The sequence below is a fragment of the Eutrigla gurnardus genome (genome assembly GCF_963514095.1).
Source record: "Eutrigla gurnardus genome assembly, chromosome: 14".
Taxonomy (NCBI): domain Eukaryota; kingdom Metazoa; phylum Chordata; class Actinopteri; order Perciformes; family Triglidae; genus Eutrigla; species Eutrigla gurnardus.
In genome coordinates this window covers 10024637-10039636 of record NC_139937.1, presented here as the reverse complement: position 1 = coordinate 10039636, position 15000 = coordinate 10024637, and the positions used below count along the sequence as shown (strand labels likewise).

Genomic DNA, 15000 nt, shown 5'->3' with positions numbered 1-15000 from the left:
AACTACATACAGGGGAAACATTTCCAACAACTTCTGAAGCACTGCACTCTCTCAGTCCGCCCCTCCGTGTTAGTCTGAGGCTAACTGGCGGGGGGGGGGGGGGGTAGTGCAAGAGACAAGACAGCTGCATTGGATCCCCAATTAGTAGATACCACACACAGAGACCAACCGGCGCGTTCGCTCGTGCACGCACACTCAAACACACGGACGGAACGCGCACAACTTCTAAACACGCGGGGACGTGCACATATACATAATGTATTTGTACACTCGCAGACATCCTGGAGAGATGTAGCGATGATGCGTGTGTTTGTGTGTGTGTGTGGGTGGCAACCGCGGTTCAGTAGACATCAAACATTGAGCATCCATGGGCTGACAGTGCTCCACAAGGAAATGAAAACAGATCTGATGCTGTGGGGTCCCTCTGAGGACTGTCAACAACACACACACACACACACACACACACCACCAGGGCGCACACAGATTGTGTCATGACTGCCAAAACGCGGTGCACTGACTTTCACATTGACATTCCTCCTTAAATCTCGACAGTCTGGGAAAATACTGTTAATGTCAGTGGTCGTGCTGTTTTCTTTTGTGTATCGCATTTTTTTATTTTTTTTGATGGAAAAAAAAGAAAATCTAATGTTCCGTTTTGGCAAAGATTCAAGGAATCTCCATGCGCCGAAGGAGACACTTAGCCTGTCCAATAAGGTCTTCTCATGGCTTGTACTGTTTTGTGGGATTTTGTGGCATTTCTACAAAGTCAAAGAAAGCGGAGAGGGTTCGGCTAGCCAGCAACACTTGACAAGCAACCGTTTGACAAAATGTAGACACTTCTGCAGGGTTTTCTAAAGAAAAAAGACTATAAATGTGAAGGATTTCTCTCGTCTGAAAACAAACAACATAGGAAACGTCTTTAAACATCTTTTTTTATTCTCCCAGCAGTTCTATGATGACATATTCTGTTGAATATCGTATTTAGACCTTCCCATATGTGCTCTGTTTGCACACACAGGGAATCGGATTTGGCAGTAAAAGTGATGTCATCTGGATGTGACTGACAATAACAAACGTTATGGGAGTCCACTGAGCAGATTGCAAATAAACTTTCAGTCCCACGTCATCCTGTATATACAATGACGGGTCTCCTCATATTTATAAATCAGGGGCAAATTTAGGTTGAGAACTAACAAATCTAACTGTAGTTAAGATCATTTTCTCAAGTATGTTGGAAAATTGCTCCGCCGTTGCTTCACACTTCACTCCCATTATGGACTCCAGTCATGATTTACATCCAATGGAAATAAATGCGATACTCATATCCCTCTCAGAACTGATTCACTTACTGTTTCTTTGGCACAGTGGAGAGTAATGGAATAAGGAAGTGCTAACCCTAACCATCTGGCTCCTCGTAGTCCTTCGCTTTAGTGTAGTAAGCATTCAAATAGTTTTTATGAGTGTCTCGTGTGTGCCGTTGGGTCAAGTTTGGTTCACAATTATTTCAACTCGCTCCAGCTTCTGCTGGAATCAATGAAAGGGTTCCTGTTGGGACTCTTAAGACAGAACGGGACATTCTGCACTATTCCCCTCCTCTCATTCCACGCTCGGCTGATCTATTATCAATACTTTCTTCCATTTCTTCACCGCAAACGCAGATTGCTGGAGCTGTCTGGATAAAATGGAATTTTACCCCCGAGTCCAGAAAGGAAACGCCATTTTGTTGTTGTAATTTGACATTTCCCCAAGGCCATGGTGCCGTTCCTCGCTCCTGTCCTCCTCCTCTTTTGTTTTTCAGGCCCAGCTAAATTGTGTAACTAGATAATGAGCAGGCGGTGTTAGGCTTTTACGTCACACCCATTGAGGTGAGAATACCACGCACATACACAGCCACATTAGACACTATTTGTCTGGAAACTTTTTTTTTTTTCAAGATTCATGTGTCAGGTATCTCTTCTTTTATTTCTCTCTCTTTCTTTTTCATTGAGGCACACACACACACACACACACACACACACGAACAAACAGTCTGGAAATGCTTCACTTTTCTGCCGGGAAAAACAACCTGCCAAAACACTGATGGCGCATGAGATCGTTGTCATGCGTTCGTACTCACTCACTCACACACTCTGTCTGTGTTTATACTCACGCAAAGGCACACATGCACACGTTGAATCACACTGAGGCAGAAGTCAACAAAGAGTTGGGCATTGCCAGATGGCGTGTGTGTGTAATGTGTGTGTAATGCTTTGGTGTTTTTGATCTGTGCTGTTGCCTTGCGTGTGCGTCCGCATGCGTGTTTCTCTATATGTGGGCGATTAGTCCTGCTTTGTTTTGTTGTCGTTTTTGTTGTTGTTGTTGTTGTTGTTGTTTTTTTACGTCTGCAAGTTGGATTGCTCCCCAAACAGCAGGCCAAAAGACTTTGTTTACCAACAGCGATGACTTTGTAAAAATATAAATTGAACATTAGATATGATTTAAAAATATGATTTAAAAAAAACAACAACAACAACAAACAAAACAAATTCATTTGTGGGAAAGTGTGGGAAAATTGAGCATTGCCTGGGACAAAAGCGATGATTTTCCTCTCTACCACTTTGGAGATCATAAGCTGCTCAGCTGTCGTGTTACGTGTGATAGCAGCCCCTTAAAGCCTTTTGTCTGTCTTTATTTCTAAAGTCTCCTGTCCCAATAGAGTATGATGTAAAGCTGTCAGGCGAGCTAGACTCTGTTCTCTTCTTCTCACTGACTGAAGCAGTTGGCTGACAGAGACTCTCCTGATGGTGACAACTAAATGATCTCTTCTTTATTAAACACCTCTTACTATCTCCCTATCGCTCCCTGACTACCTCGCTTCCTCCTCGCCTTCAGTGTCTCTTTTTATCTTTTGACTGACTGCTCTCCCTCTCCTCATCTATTTCTCATTCCTCCGAGTCTCACTCTCCCCCCACTCACTCCCCCCGCTTTGTTCGCCCTTTCGGCTCGTAACCTCCCACACTGTATCATCTCCATCCTCTCCGTCTCCCTCCCGGTCGTCTTCCCCGTGTTTTCTAAACGGGAAGGGGGAATGTGCTTCCATCCCTCACCTGTGGCCGTCAGCCAGGAAGCTAGCCAGCTCGTCAGTCTGTCAATCTGTTTGATAGTCACCATGCCAGCCAGTCAGTCATTGTGCGGCAGTGTTAAAACATTAATTAAAAAGTCTCATCCACATAGCTAGGCAGTGATCCAGGCGGATCCCAGCGATCCAAGCTTTCCGTCTCAGTCTTTTCCCCCTCCTTCCCGCTCCTCACTGTCTCTTTTTTTTTCATCTCTCCTCATACCTTCTTGGCCTCTTTCTCAGTTTTCTTTTCTCTCGCCCTGTTCTCTCCAGGAGGACTGAAAGACTGGGCTGATAAGAAACATTATTAACTTCTCTCTGAGAACAGAGGGGTGGAGAATAGGAGTGGGATGGAGGGGGAGGAGGGTAAGGGAAGGAGACAAAGACAGGGGCAGAGGTGTCAAACGTAAGAAAGAGAGTAAGGTAGCGAGCTGGACAGACATTAAAAGTTGGCGGTGACAACAGACAGAAGGAGGTATGGAGGTTATCTGTCTCTCTTATTGTCCCTCCAAGCAGGATTGGGTGTGATACAGATGTCTAGTTATTACTGTATGATCATTTATGAGACGGTGCTGCCTGTGTTCCGAGGCCTCTGGGTGAGATTTGAAACAGATGAGGACAGAATGGATAGATGGAAGGATGGATAGAAGATGTAACTGATGAAGTAAAGTGGAACCCAGAGAAACTCTGTTATGGTCTTGAATTCATACTTTGAAGATAAATAATAAAGAAAAAACAAATTCACTATCTCTGTTTAGCATGGTAGCATGCTAAAACGTAGCTCTTAACACAAAACGAGGCTGATGGGAATGTCATTAATTTTTGCAGATATTTGGTATCAAACCAAAGTATTCGTCAAATGCCATTTTTTCATCTGATGACAGCGGTATGTGAAAACGTAATGACAATTCATCCTGCGGGGAACATGAATGTCTGCACCAAAGTTCACGGCAATCCATCCAATAGTTGTCGAGGCACTTCATTAAAATCCACAGATTTGAGCTTGAACACCTCATGCTGGCGCCAGATGAAAAGTTCAGGATCACCAAAGTCGTAAAGATTAATTCTCCGGGCGAACAAGAATGACGATGTGCGATATTTCATGGCAATCAAGTTGTCAAAGTATTTCTGGACCAAATTGATAGAATGACAGACTGACATTGCCACTGCCACCCGAGAGCCGCTCAGCACGCATACCAATCCAACAACTGATATCGCTCTAATGGTAAAAATAGCAAAACTGATAGAATGACTAACCATAGTATTTCCATGTGTTTACAGATATGGGAAGATCGTGTCAACAAAGGCCATCCTGGACAAGAACACTAATCAATGCAAAGGTGAGTGTGAATCTATTGACTTTATCTGATGAGGTGATCTGTAGCCTTGAAAATGTACGCTATACTTCACAAACTCAGATTTGATATGCGATTTGGGTCTGGAGAGCATCATGACAATCAATTAAACATGGCAGCTTTAAAGCAGGCCAATCAGTCGTTTTACAATGGGCTAAATTGACTGTTGCTGCTGAACAATGTCCATGTGCTTGCCTTGGTAACGGCGTGTATTGTTACACTGTATACAACAGTATTGACTGCAATAATGACTGTCATCATCCTTTACTCCATCCAAGAAGATGCACTGCCAGAGCACCTTTATTTTGTTTTACTTCTCCGTGATGACGATTTCACGATTGCACTCCAATGATACTTAAAGTTGAGCCGCTTTGATAGCAAGATGTTTGCAATGTCACCACACAATAGCCGCAATATGTTTCAAATAGTCTCGGCGGTGAACGGGGCTCAGTCAAGTGTCGTCTGATGAGGGTGTGCTTGATTGTCGGAGTGGTCTGAACAAAGCACTAATCAATATGATTGTAGTCATCTGCTTTTGAAGAGGAACACAAGAGCATGTGTTAGCATGATTGCTGCACGTCTTTTAGGGCGACACTCAAAGGTGTGCTGTGGTTAAGGACTACAGCAAGAAATGCCCTCTAACCCGCCCATCATCCTCAACGGCGTGAGTGAAGGAAACGCCAATCTGATTGATAGCGATGGGAGAAATGTTAATGCAAAATCTCAGGTTCCATCTGCTGTGATTGCATTAAAATACTTTGAGTAAATTATGCCTGTCTTAGCATAGTAATGAGAACGGCGAACTTTGTTGAATCTCCCCTGAAAAACTATTTGAATCGAGTTATAATGTTGGATCTTTTCAAATGGCCGGTTGTATAAATCTTACAAATCTTATCATTCCAGTACCTGCGTTGGCATCACCTAATCGAATATTGCTCAGAGCGCTGAAAGCATATCAAAATGCCCGTCCTCACATCGTTACGGCACAGCCGAAGGGCAGGCAGGAGATTCTGTAATCCCAGTGATAATTATCAGTTATTCTTCCATTCTCTCATCTCATTTATTTATTTTTTTTACATGAAATTGAGTTTTAAAACCTGATTCGGTCCAACCTCGGTGCTAGAGCTCAATGATTATAACGTTTGCCAATTACCGCTTTAAGCTTCTTTTTCGTATGGTTTACAAATGGAAAATAATATGTTTCATTTGAGGTCACATTGCATCTGAAAAGGACATTTAAATGCCTAAATTAAACCAAACCCAACCATTATCTGCTTTAAATTGTTGATTGTTGTTTCAAACTTTTCTTATCGTTAACAAATCCCATGGAAAGAATATCCGACAAACAAGTATTGCCTTTGTAGCTAAAGGCTGATATAACAATGTCCTTTGTGCCATAGATCTCCTTTGTGTCCAAAAAGCTATTGTGGACTATTGTTGGACTGGGTGACGTGTTCTTTCGGTACCATGCACACTGTAGTTTCTGCTTTGAGTTATTTTGAGTCAATCCCACATACAGGTAATACTTTCTTGAGCACCAAATATGAATTAATTCCTCAGCTGCAGATGGTTTGAGTAACGTTTGCCTAAAGCTACAGTGCCCAGCTGTTTGAAGCGATTATTTAGCCTTTTTCAAGAATGGTTTATGTCTAAAGTAGGAATGAATAACTGGAGGCTAAACTACAGACAGAACTCTGTTGGTTTTGTTCTTCTCGTGGGATTTTGTTGCAAATGAGAAGAATATAAAATAACATCAACTTTCAACCTCGCACAGTGTAAATTTCATTATCTGCCTTACATCTGTGACAGTTGACCGCACATGTGCTGCCAAGAAGTTTTGAGCGTGTGGACCGTGTGCACTGAAAACGCTGTGAACATGTATGTTTATGCAGACATCCAATGCAATATCAACAGAGCTGCCTGTGAACATGCCACCCATGTCTTTTAGATTTCTCTCCAAAATCAGATGAAAACCTTCACTGAATGAGATCTGACGCCCATTTTAATAATGCAAGTAAAAATACATGATACAAATACAAACAGCAAATCGACAGCTTAATAACGTTCAGTCACATTTAATGGACACTTTAAAAACTATTTGCAGCTCAAATAAAAAATAGTTTAACCGTTTATCTTTTTCTTTTATTTGTGTTTGCTCACATTTTTGTCGACTTGTAGAAGAGAGAAGATTTTTTTTTTTTAAATCTGGGTATTTTTTTGTGAAAGCAATGTGTGTTTGAGAAAGTGTGTGTGCAGGGGCGTTCTTGGCATCAAATACTAAACATCAGTGAGTCTGTTTCAAAATGCAAATGGCTACAACAGCCGTAAATGACTTATTATTGAATGCACAGAAGACTCAGATTCCAGCAGCTGCAGCCACTGTACAATGGCGATTTCTAGGCATGTGGCCCTCGTCAGCAATTCCGTTGCTTGTGATGTAGACTTCATACATCTCTCAGCCAGTTGTTAACTCACAATGAAGGAGTTTCATTATCAGGCGGCCATTAGAATGCCTTACAACCGGATAAGTGTTGGTTTGATTGCAGAGGCATTCATTGGGGACAAGATAAGTGCTTAGCGTGACTAAGAGAGTACAAATTGGCTCAGAGAGTTCTCTTGGAAAGGGGGGGATGGATGAGAGGAGTTGGAGGGAGGGAGAGAAGGAGGGAGGGGGTAAAAATAACCTGGAGATGACAGAAAAGGAAGGGGACCCCTTGAATCTGATGATTGAGCAGACAGCGTCTTCTTTTCAGGAAGATTCTGCAGAGGGGAAAGAGAGAGAGAGGTAGAGAGCGTGCGAGACAAAGAGACGGGTAAATAAATGAAGTCTTCCTTTCCTGCCTGCAGGGTGTTAGATCGGTTTGTACACAGCTGTTGTCATGTGACAGCTTTGTGATCCCAATTTTTCTCTCTTACTTCATCTAAATGATCTTGTGGTTTGTGAGAATTACAGCCGAATGCGTCGTCATATCGGTGAACAGAGAAAGCAAACTATTTTGCTTTGCTCACTGAAATAATAGAACGATTTTCTTTGTAAAATCCTCAGCGCAGGAGTGGACTCACTGTTAAATACACTGGCAGTTTTCTAGTTAGCAGCGTGGGAGCAGTGGGGGAGGGAGAGGGCACGGAGCACAGGATGGAGGAAGGAAGGGAGAGGAAACCACTTTAGATTGTAAAGGATTTCCATTTCCCAAAGACAAGCACCCTCCCTCTCACTGTCTCTGTGTCTCCTGCCCTTTCTCCACCTCCCTCCTCCCTCCCTCCTGGTTTTCATCTTTTTTTACTCTGTCTCTCTTTCTCTGCCTGCCACTCTCCAGCTCCCCCCGACTCTCTCGCTCCTTTTCCCTCTGTACTCGGTTAGCCCATTCTAATGGCCCAAGGCCAGGAACTCTGGGAGCTCAGGAGATTAGATGGGCACTGGATGTGTGTGTGTGTGTGTGTGTGTGTTTGCATGTGTGTGTGTGTGTGTGTGCGCGCGTGTGTGTTATCTGGGCATCCATCTGTGTCTATGAGCGCCTCTAAGTGTGTGTTCATGTTGGACTGTGCTTCGTAATGAAACATTTTTTGTGTGTGTGTGTGTTTGTTTTCATTCACAAGTGGAATAGTTGTCAGGCCTGACTGAGCAAGATGAATTTTCATCTCTATGTCATCATAAGGCCACAGATGGGAGGGACAGGGCACAAATGAGAGGGATTTTATGATTCCGAGATATTATTTTTCATTCTTCCGTTCTGTTGAAAAATCCCGATCGTCGCGCCTCCAAGAGCTATCATTCAAATCCACATGAGATGAGTTTGCACCGAGCCAGAGAGGATAGGTTTTAGTATACAGGTCATATCCAAATTTGCAAATGACATGTTGGGCAGAAGCGTGGTGTAATGGTTTTCATCAGCAGGCAGGAAGGCAGGCATCTGCTCACAGGCTCAACAAGCTTCCACTCAGCTGAAGTGTCCTTGAGCAAGACAATGAATCCCTACCAGCTCCCGGGGTGTGCTCTGTTGTGGGTACTTGACCTCTGACCTCCCTGGAGGGAGGGGCAAATACATTTTCAGGAAACACAGATCGCACCTTGAGTGATGAATACAGTCAAAGCAAATGGCACATTTCAAGGATGATGTTCTATCATAGCGAACTTGTAAATTAGATGAGCACTTTGAGAAAAAAAAAATGTCCATCATTCACGTCTCTGGAATGGTAAATGGTGTCTGGCTCTAGGTGTTTTTCCCAAGCTGACATTCAGATGTCTTTAGATGGAAGGACTAACTAATGTGTGCAGGGTCAAAGTAGATCACGTGCCGGCATCGACAACAACTCTATTCCACTTACTGTGTTCGACAAAATGCATTAAAACCAGTTCAATTGGTGTATTTTAACATATTATAGTCACTAGGATTACACCAACACCTCATGATGAAATTACTTTTATAAAATCAGGCTATTTAGAACACAGAGTTATTGATGGTGGCTCAAATGACATTTTCTTATGCAGACTCCCTGCTTCTCTCATAAACATAATAATCCATAATGAATTTCACGCTTAATCATCAGCAGGATATGAAAGTGGTTTAATAAACTGCTTATCAAATCAACTACTCCAAATGAAACAAGTTAAAGGTGTCTCAGTGTTGTTTTGTTGGTATACAGAAAACTCATGCGACTCATTATTTTGTAAGTAGACACATTTTTTTTTTCTTTTAAAGAGTCCTTCACAGATTTGGCATTGCATTTCTATGCAGGAATAAAGTATCAAAATAGATGCAGCAGAGCCAGAGATCTTTTTTTTAATTGCTTACATTGTGTTCATTGTCAAAACCTGCAGCAAACATCTCCCACAGTTCAACCTGAGCAGCAACTGTTTAATCAGAGACTCAGGTGTCCTATTTTGGGTAATGTGTCCTCGAGCTGCTAACCTCAAGCAGAGACGAGGAGCGTGATCCAGAGAGCCGGTTAGCTCGCACATCCCCAGGTTGTTCTTTCATTCTCAAACTTTTTTCACTTATGTAGTAGTACCCCTCACGTCCTGAAACAGACATTAAAACATCAGCCTTATCGATACAGTCGCTATTTCTAAAACCATGTGCACTGCTAATAAATGCCGGTATACTGTCATGAAACAAGAGGACTCTGTTTTGGACTAGTGGCGATTAAATTATCCGGGTTCGTCTTTTGGGTTTTATTTTTTACATTAAAAAATCTATGGTTAAACAAATGACTAGTTCAAGTGTGAGATATGGGAAGTGGAACTTTTCAAATTTTTCTGAAGTACAATGAAAACATCCTCCCAAGATAATTACGAAGTCTGTATGTGTGCATTCTCAATTATTCAACTATTTTGGCCCTAATTAGATGCGAAAATGTGCAAATGCTTGTGCATCTTCATGCTGAATGTGTATATATCCATGCTGGATCTGAGTTTGTCACTGTTGGTAATGTCTGCACATTATACGTGCTTGTGTTTGTGTTCTCCTACTTTGGCTAAATTATGCGTTTTCTCATTAGCACCACTCTAAATATTTGTGTGTGTGCGGTACATATCTCGCTGTGGAAGCAGCTTGCTGCCTTTGAAAAAAAAAAAAAAAAAAAAAATGATCTGCTTATCAGCAAAACCGAGCATAGCTCCAAATTGCAGAAAAGACAGATAGACGAGAACAGATGTTAGGAGTGAAGTGTGTGTGTGTGTGTGAGAGAGAGAGAGAGAGAGAGAGAGAGAGAGAGAGAGAGAGAGAGAGAGAGAGAGAGAGAGAGAGAGAGAGAGTGTTCCCTCATTCTTAACATGTTTACATTTAGGATTGTAATGAGAGAGGCTTTTGAAATGTGGATCACTTAGCTGTGTTAACACGCAGCCCACTCAAAACTACAGACGGGATTTCAAAAGCTGCCGTGCTTTCTCAACATTTCTCTTTGTGGCTTAATGCATGTGTCTCTTTTATTAGTCTCTCACACAAACACAAAGTCAAAAGCGTTCTCATAGTAGCGGTGTCTCGGTTTTGCCCACCTATGCCACACACACACACTAACCAGTTTGTTATTCGCACTGTAGATAAGCTGCTTCTTCTCTTTTGCTTTTTTTTCTTTCGTGTATGCGACATCTCTTTCCAGCCCCGCCTGTGTGACCCAGTAAAACTGGGCGTATTTCTGAAAGTAGAGATTAATATGTGTGTTCAGACATTTTGTCCTTCAGTGCTTCCTGTAGGGGCCACAACCTAGGTCCCCAGAGCGCAGCCATTTGACAGATACACTATGCACACATAAACGCGGCACAAAATGATGCAGACCACAATCGCAATAAAATCGACTGATGCTCGTTCTCTTTGTGTCTTTATTTCTTTAAGCAAGACTCTGAATCACTTTAATGGCTACAATAAATGTGGAGCATTTTTCTTGATGTCACTGGTATTGGCCGCTGCTATAGGAACCCCCATATGTACGGAGAGATTAAGGGTAGTATGGGGACATAACCAGCTCACATGCAGTGCAGTGGGATATTAAATGTCACACATTTGGAAGCCAGTAGATTTTTACGTGTAAAAGTAAATCATTCTCTCAGCAGTGAGTCAGCGGTTCGAATCCCGACTCCTCCAGTCTGAATGCCGAAGTGTCCTTGGGCAAGATACTGAACCCTCTGTTACCCCCGATGCTGCGCCATCAGCGTGTAAATGTGTATGAATGAGTTGGTGCAGGCGGCTCCTCTGCCATCAGTGAATCATGAATGTGTGTGTGTGAACGGGTTAAAGTGACTGAATGTAGATTAAAACTACTATATAAATGTAGGTCCATTTACTAAACACATAATGTTGAGGTCGGGTTGTATTTGTCGTTGTTATTTATAGGTTATTTTGCAATGGTTTTACTGGTCTGGTCCACTTAATAGCAAATGTGGCTCAATGTGGCCAATAAGTTAATTACTTTGATTTATATCTACAGTACAAAGTTGAGACACATGATAATTGTAACCTAATTATAACTTTGAATATAATATGAAAGGCTAGCGTGCGTTCTGTTTGTACTTGTTTAATTGATGAGAGGAAATTAAAAGAATTTGATGGCCTGTTAACTCTGCCTAAGTGCATTTATTTGGTCTCATTTACAAAGTTTAACATGTATATTTTTATATATTTCCAATGACACGCATAAAACACAGTTGTGATTTTTTTTTCAGTTTTATCCCCTCTAAAAAGCTGGTTGATCTATTCAAGATAATTTACGGTAAATCGCAATAATAGTCAGGAACATTCATGTATGTGATTTCTACATAAGGCCTTTTGTGGGAAAAACAAGTGTGGAAAACACATACTATGTGTACGTATATAGGGGATGGATGGTGAGCACCCATTTGTGCAATGACAGACATTGACAAAGTCATTACGATACATAGACAGGATATCATTAATAAAAGAGCCGTAGCATACAACAACTCAGACATTAGATGATCTCAAGGATCATAAACAAGTTATCAAGAATTACTGTTGTGACATCAATTCTGTTGATGTTCTGTGCTAAAACACATTAAATGCAGGAACTAGCAGCTTTCATTATATACGTGACCTGACTTGAATTTAACACATTTACAGGGTTTATGCAGCACTGAAAAAAAAACATAGACACTGGCTGGTTTTGCTCAGCAATATTAAGAACAACCTTAATATTACCTTTTGATCCTTTTTTCCTCACTCTGCTCCTCCTTCTCATCATCTTCTTCCTCTGTGTTATCTGTGTGTGTGTGTGTGTGTGTGTGTGTGTGTCTATACAGGCTATGGCTTTGTGGACTTTGACAGCCCTGCAGCAGCCCAGAAAGCCGTGGCCTCGCTCAAAGCCAGTGGAGTCCAGGCACAGATGGCAAAGGTAAGCTTCACCCCACCCGCTCTGGTCTTACTTCCCTTGGTGTCATTGAGTTGTTTGGATTCCGTGTGAGGTGCTGCACTCTAGGTAGATTCAATCACTGGCTGTAAAGCCCGGGGAAAGCCGATGGTATTGACGGTGAGGTTATTGTGGCCAATAATATTGGTGACATGTGAGAACAGTGCAGTGGTGATAATCACTGTAACGACCACTGGATTTCCTGTATATCGGAGACCATTAGGTGCAGCTTTGACTAAGTCAAGGATGAGGTTATTGATTGAGTCCATATAGAGTTATTACTTAACAGCTATGGTCATGATGAGACTATTGATCATGTCCTCGAAAGGTGGGATAAAGGATGGAGCACATGATGGCTAGTTATGTAATTGTAGTTATGCTACGAGCGACAAAGCCACTGTTGAATACATGAAGGGCTACTTGAAGAAGGCATTGTTCCTCCATTTAGGTGGAAATGTGGGGGGAGAGAAAGGGACTGATCCGGTGAAACAAAAACACGTGATTGCTTTGCCGCGTTATTGAAGTGCTGAAAAAGATTGAGGCCAACTCAACTTTGGTTTGTATGCAGTTTGTAGCTCCATTCCCAGCTTTCAGTAGACATTTCTTGAAGCCTGTCGCTCATAGTTTGAACACGCGTGTGTGTGTGTGTGTGTGTGTAACTTGCAGCAGTCGCTTCTGCAACAAGGCTGTGCCAAAAACATGTGGGCCTAACCAGCACAATCCCATTATCCTTCAAAGTGTGTGAGAGAAAGACACTGAATAGCTTGCCTTGCTCTCCGATTCATTAAAGCCGTATCGCTGCATACTTCCTTTTATAAATGAGAGAGGAGTGCAATTAAAATGGGCCAGTCTTCAGGCTACGGCAACATTGCATTGAATTAAACAGCAGCAAGCCTCTGAGCCACCTTTGCCTTGCTCTTCTATTAAACCTCTTTTCATTAGACTTCCATCTCTTATTTTGTTCCTAACGGCTTGAAGGGGCATTCGAAAGAGCACTGTTGATGTGTTTAGCTGTTATTAAAGAGAGAAAAAGCCTCTCCTCCGTGGAGATTGAGTTTTCCGGAGGGATGAAATTGAGGGCAAGGAGTCAATTCCAAATGAAATTACACACACTTCTTACTGTTTCATGAACTAATTATGCACAGGGCTGCCGATGTCCCGGCTAACTTTCCTGAATCGTGGGGTGCGATGAAAAAGTCTCAAAAACGCTGCTGTTGGATTTTCCAGCTGGCGCCTGCAACATTTCGTAAGACGAGCGGCTTTAATTGGGGTTTGTCAAAGTCTTGGTTTTAACGCATTCAATACCAATTAGACGGATTGAAGTGAATGTCGTCCCAACATCCTTCTAAGAGAACGCTGGCGTTTTGTAGCATGTGATGTTAGCCGGGCCAGAAACTTTTGTTCTTAGTTGTAATCTGAAAGATAGTTAAAAGCTTTTCCATCAAAGACAGTGGCAGTGGGGAGAGGGAAGAAAGACGATTAGCTTTTGTGAAAGAGAGATGAGACATCTAAGAAAGGTGGATATTGATTGCTCTTTGCGTGACGGGAGGTTTGGAGACAGACTTGTACTGATCTAACAGTGAACATCAGTGCTGGCGGTGGACTGAAAGCGTTAAACAGTGTATGTGTGAATGTCCTCGTTGGTTCTGATGCAAAGCGTCAACCTATATCAAAGAATAAGGCTCATATAGCTCACACTCACATGATTTTAAGCTTTTGTTATTTTGTACAAAATAGAAAAGTACAAAAAGACAAGAGCATGTAGAGGTGCATATCTTTTCCACTGGAGTCTGTATCCTTAATGTTTTTTTGACAGAATAATAAATACATTTGCACAGTCAAGAATAGAAGCAGAAACAGTTTTATCAATGGTTTCGAGTAAACGTCTTTCTTGGACATAATCTGTGAAAAATAATCAGTACTCGCATTGTTGTAAATATTACTGAATGAAAGCTCTTTCAGGTGGAAATGGAGCTTACTTTTACTACAGTCACACTTAAAAGGGGAACAACATAATTGATCCACATTGCAGAGTGGAAACCTTTTGAAAAATTGAGAGAAAGTCTTCTTAAAAGATGTGAGTATGGGGATGATGGGACGGATTAGAGAGAAAAATAGGTGTGAGAATGTTTCTTTAGAGTCTGTGTTAAAGTGTTTTAACACATTAAAGCCATTCATTAAGTTCAAATTAATTAGAAACGCAAGTTACATAAATTCATGATTTAAAATAATTGAATGTTATACGCAAAAATATTGAACCAAAAAGTGTCACCAGAGGCATCGTGATTAAAATCAAAGGGTTATCATTTGAACTTCAACGTAGGGGATATTTCAATCAACCTCTGCAACGAAACTGGGAGGCAAACACAGGGTCACTGCTTCACACACGCGTCCTTGATCCTTGGATCGCGGACTAAAGTGAGGCCTGGCACTCATCAATAATTGGAGCGTACTACTTGTTTGTTGCCAGATTTCTGTTAAAAACAGCTTATATGATTTCAATAGAAGAGCTCATTTAGCATGTTGAGCTTACTCTAGGTGAACATTAATTGTAGGCAGCAGCCGATGTTCCCAGAATGAGTTATGAAGTGGGGCGACCTTCAGCTTTGGATGAAGTATTTCAATGTTTCTCACAGGATTGTTGTGGGTGGACCTTGGACCCTCTATTTTGGAGTGTGGCTGCACTGATCC

At 41.9% G+C, this 15000-nt stretch overlaps 1 protein-coding gene across 1 annotated transcript in view; it reads left to right on the top strand.

Moving 5' to 3' along the window:
* LOC311025097 (RNA-binding motif, single-stranded-interacting protein 3-like) overlaps window positions 1-15000 on the top strand; it is a 104492-nt gene that overhangs the window by 35680 nt on the left and 53812 nt on the right. Inside the window, exons 3-4 of the mRNA XM_084027811.1 lie at window positions 4379-4437; window positions 12203-12294. Of these exons, the coding sequence (XP_083883937.1) occupies window positions 4379-4437; window positions 12203-12294 (151 nt within the window). The remainder of the gene's footprint in view (window positions 1-4378; window positions 4438-12202; window positions 12295-15000) is intronic.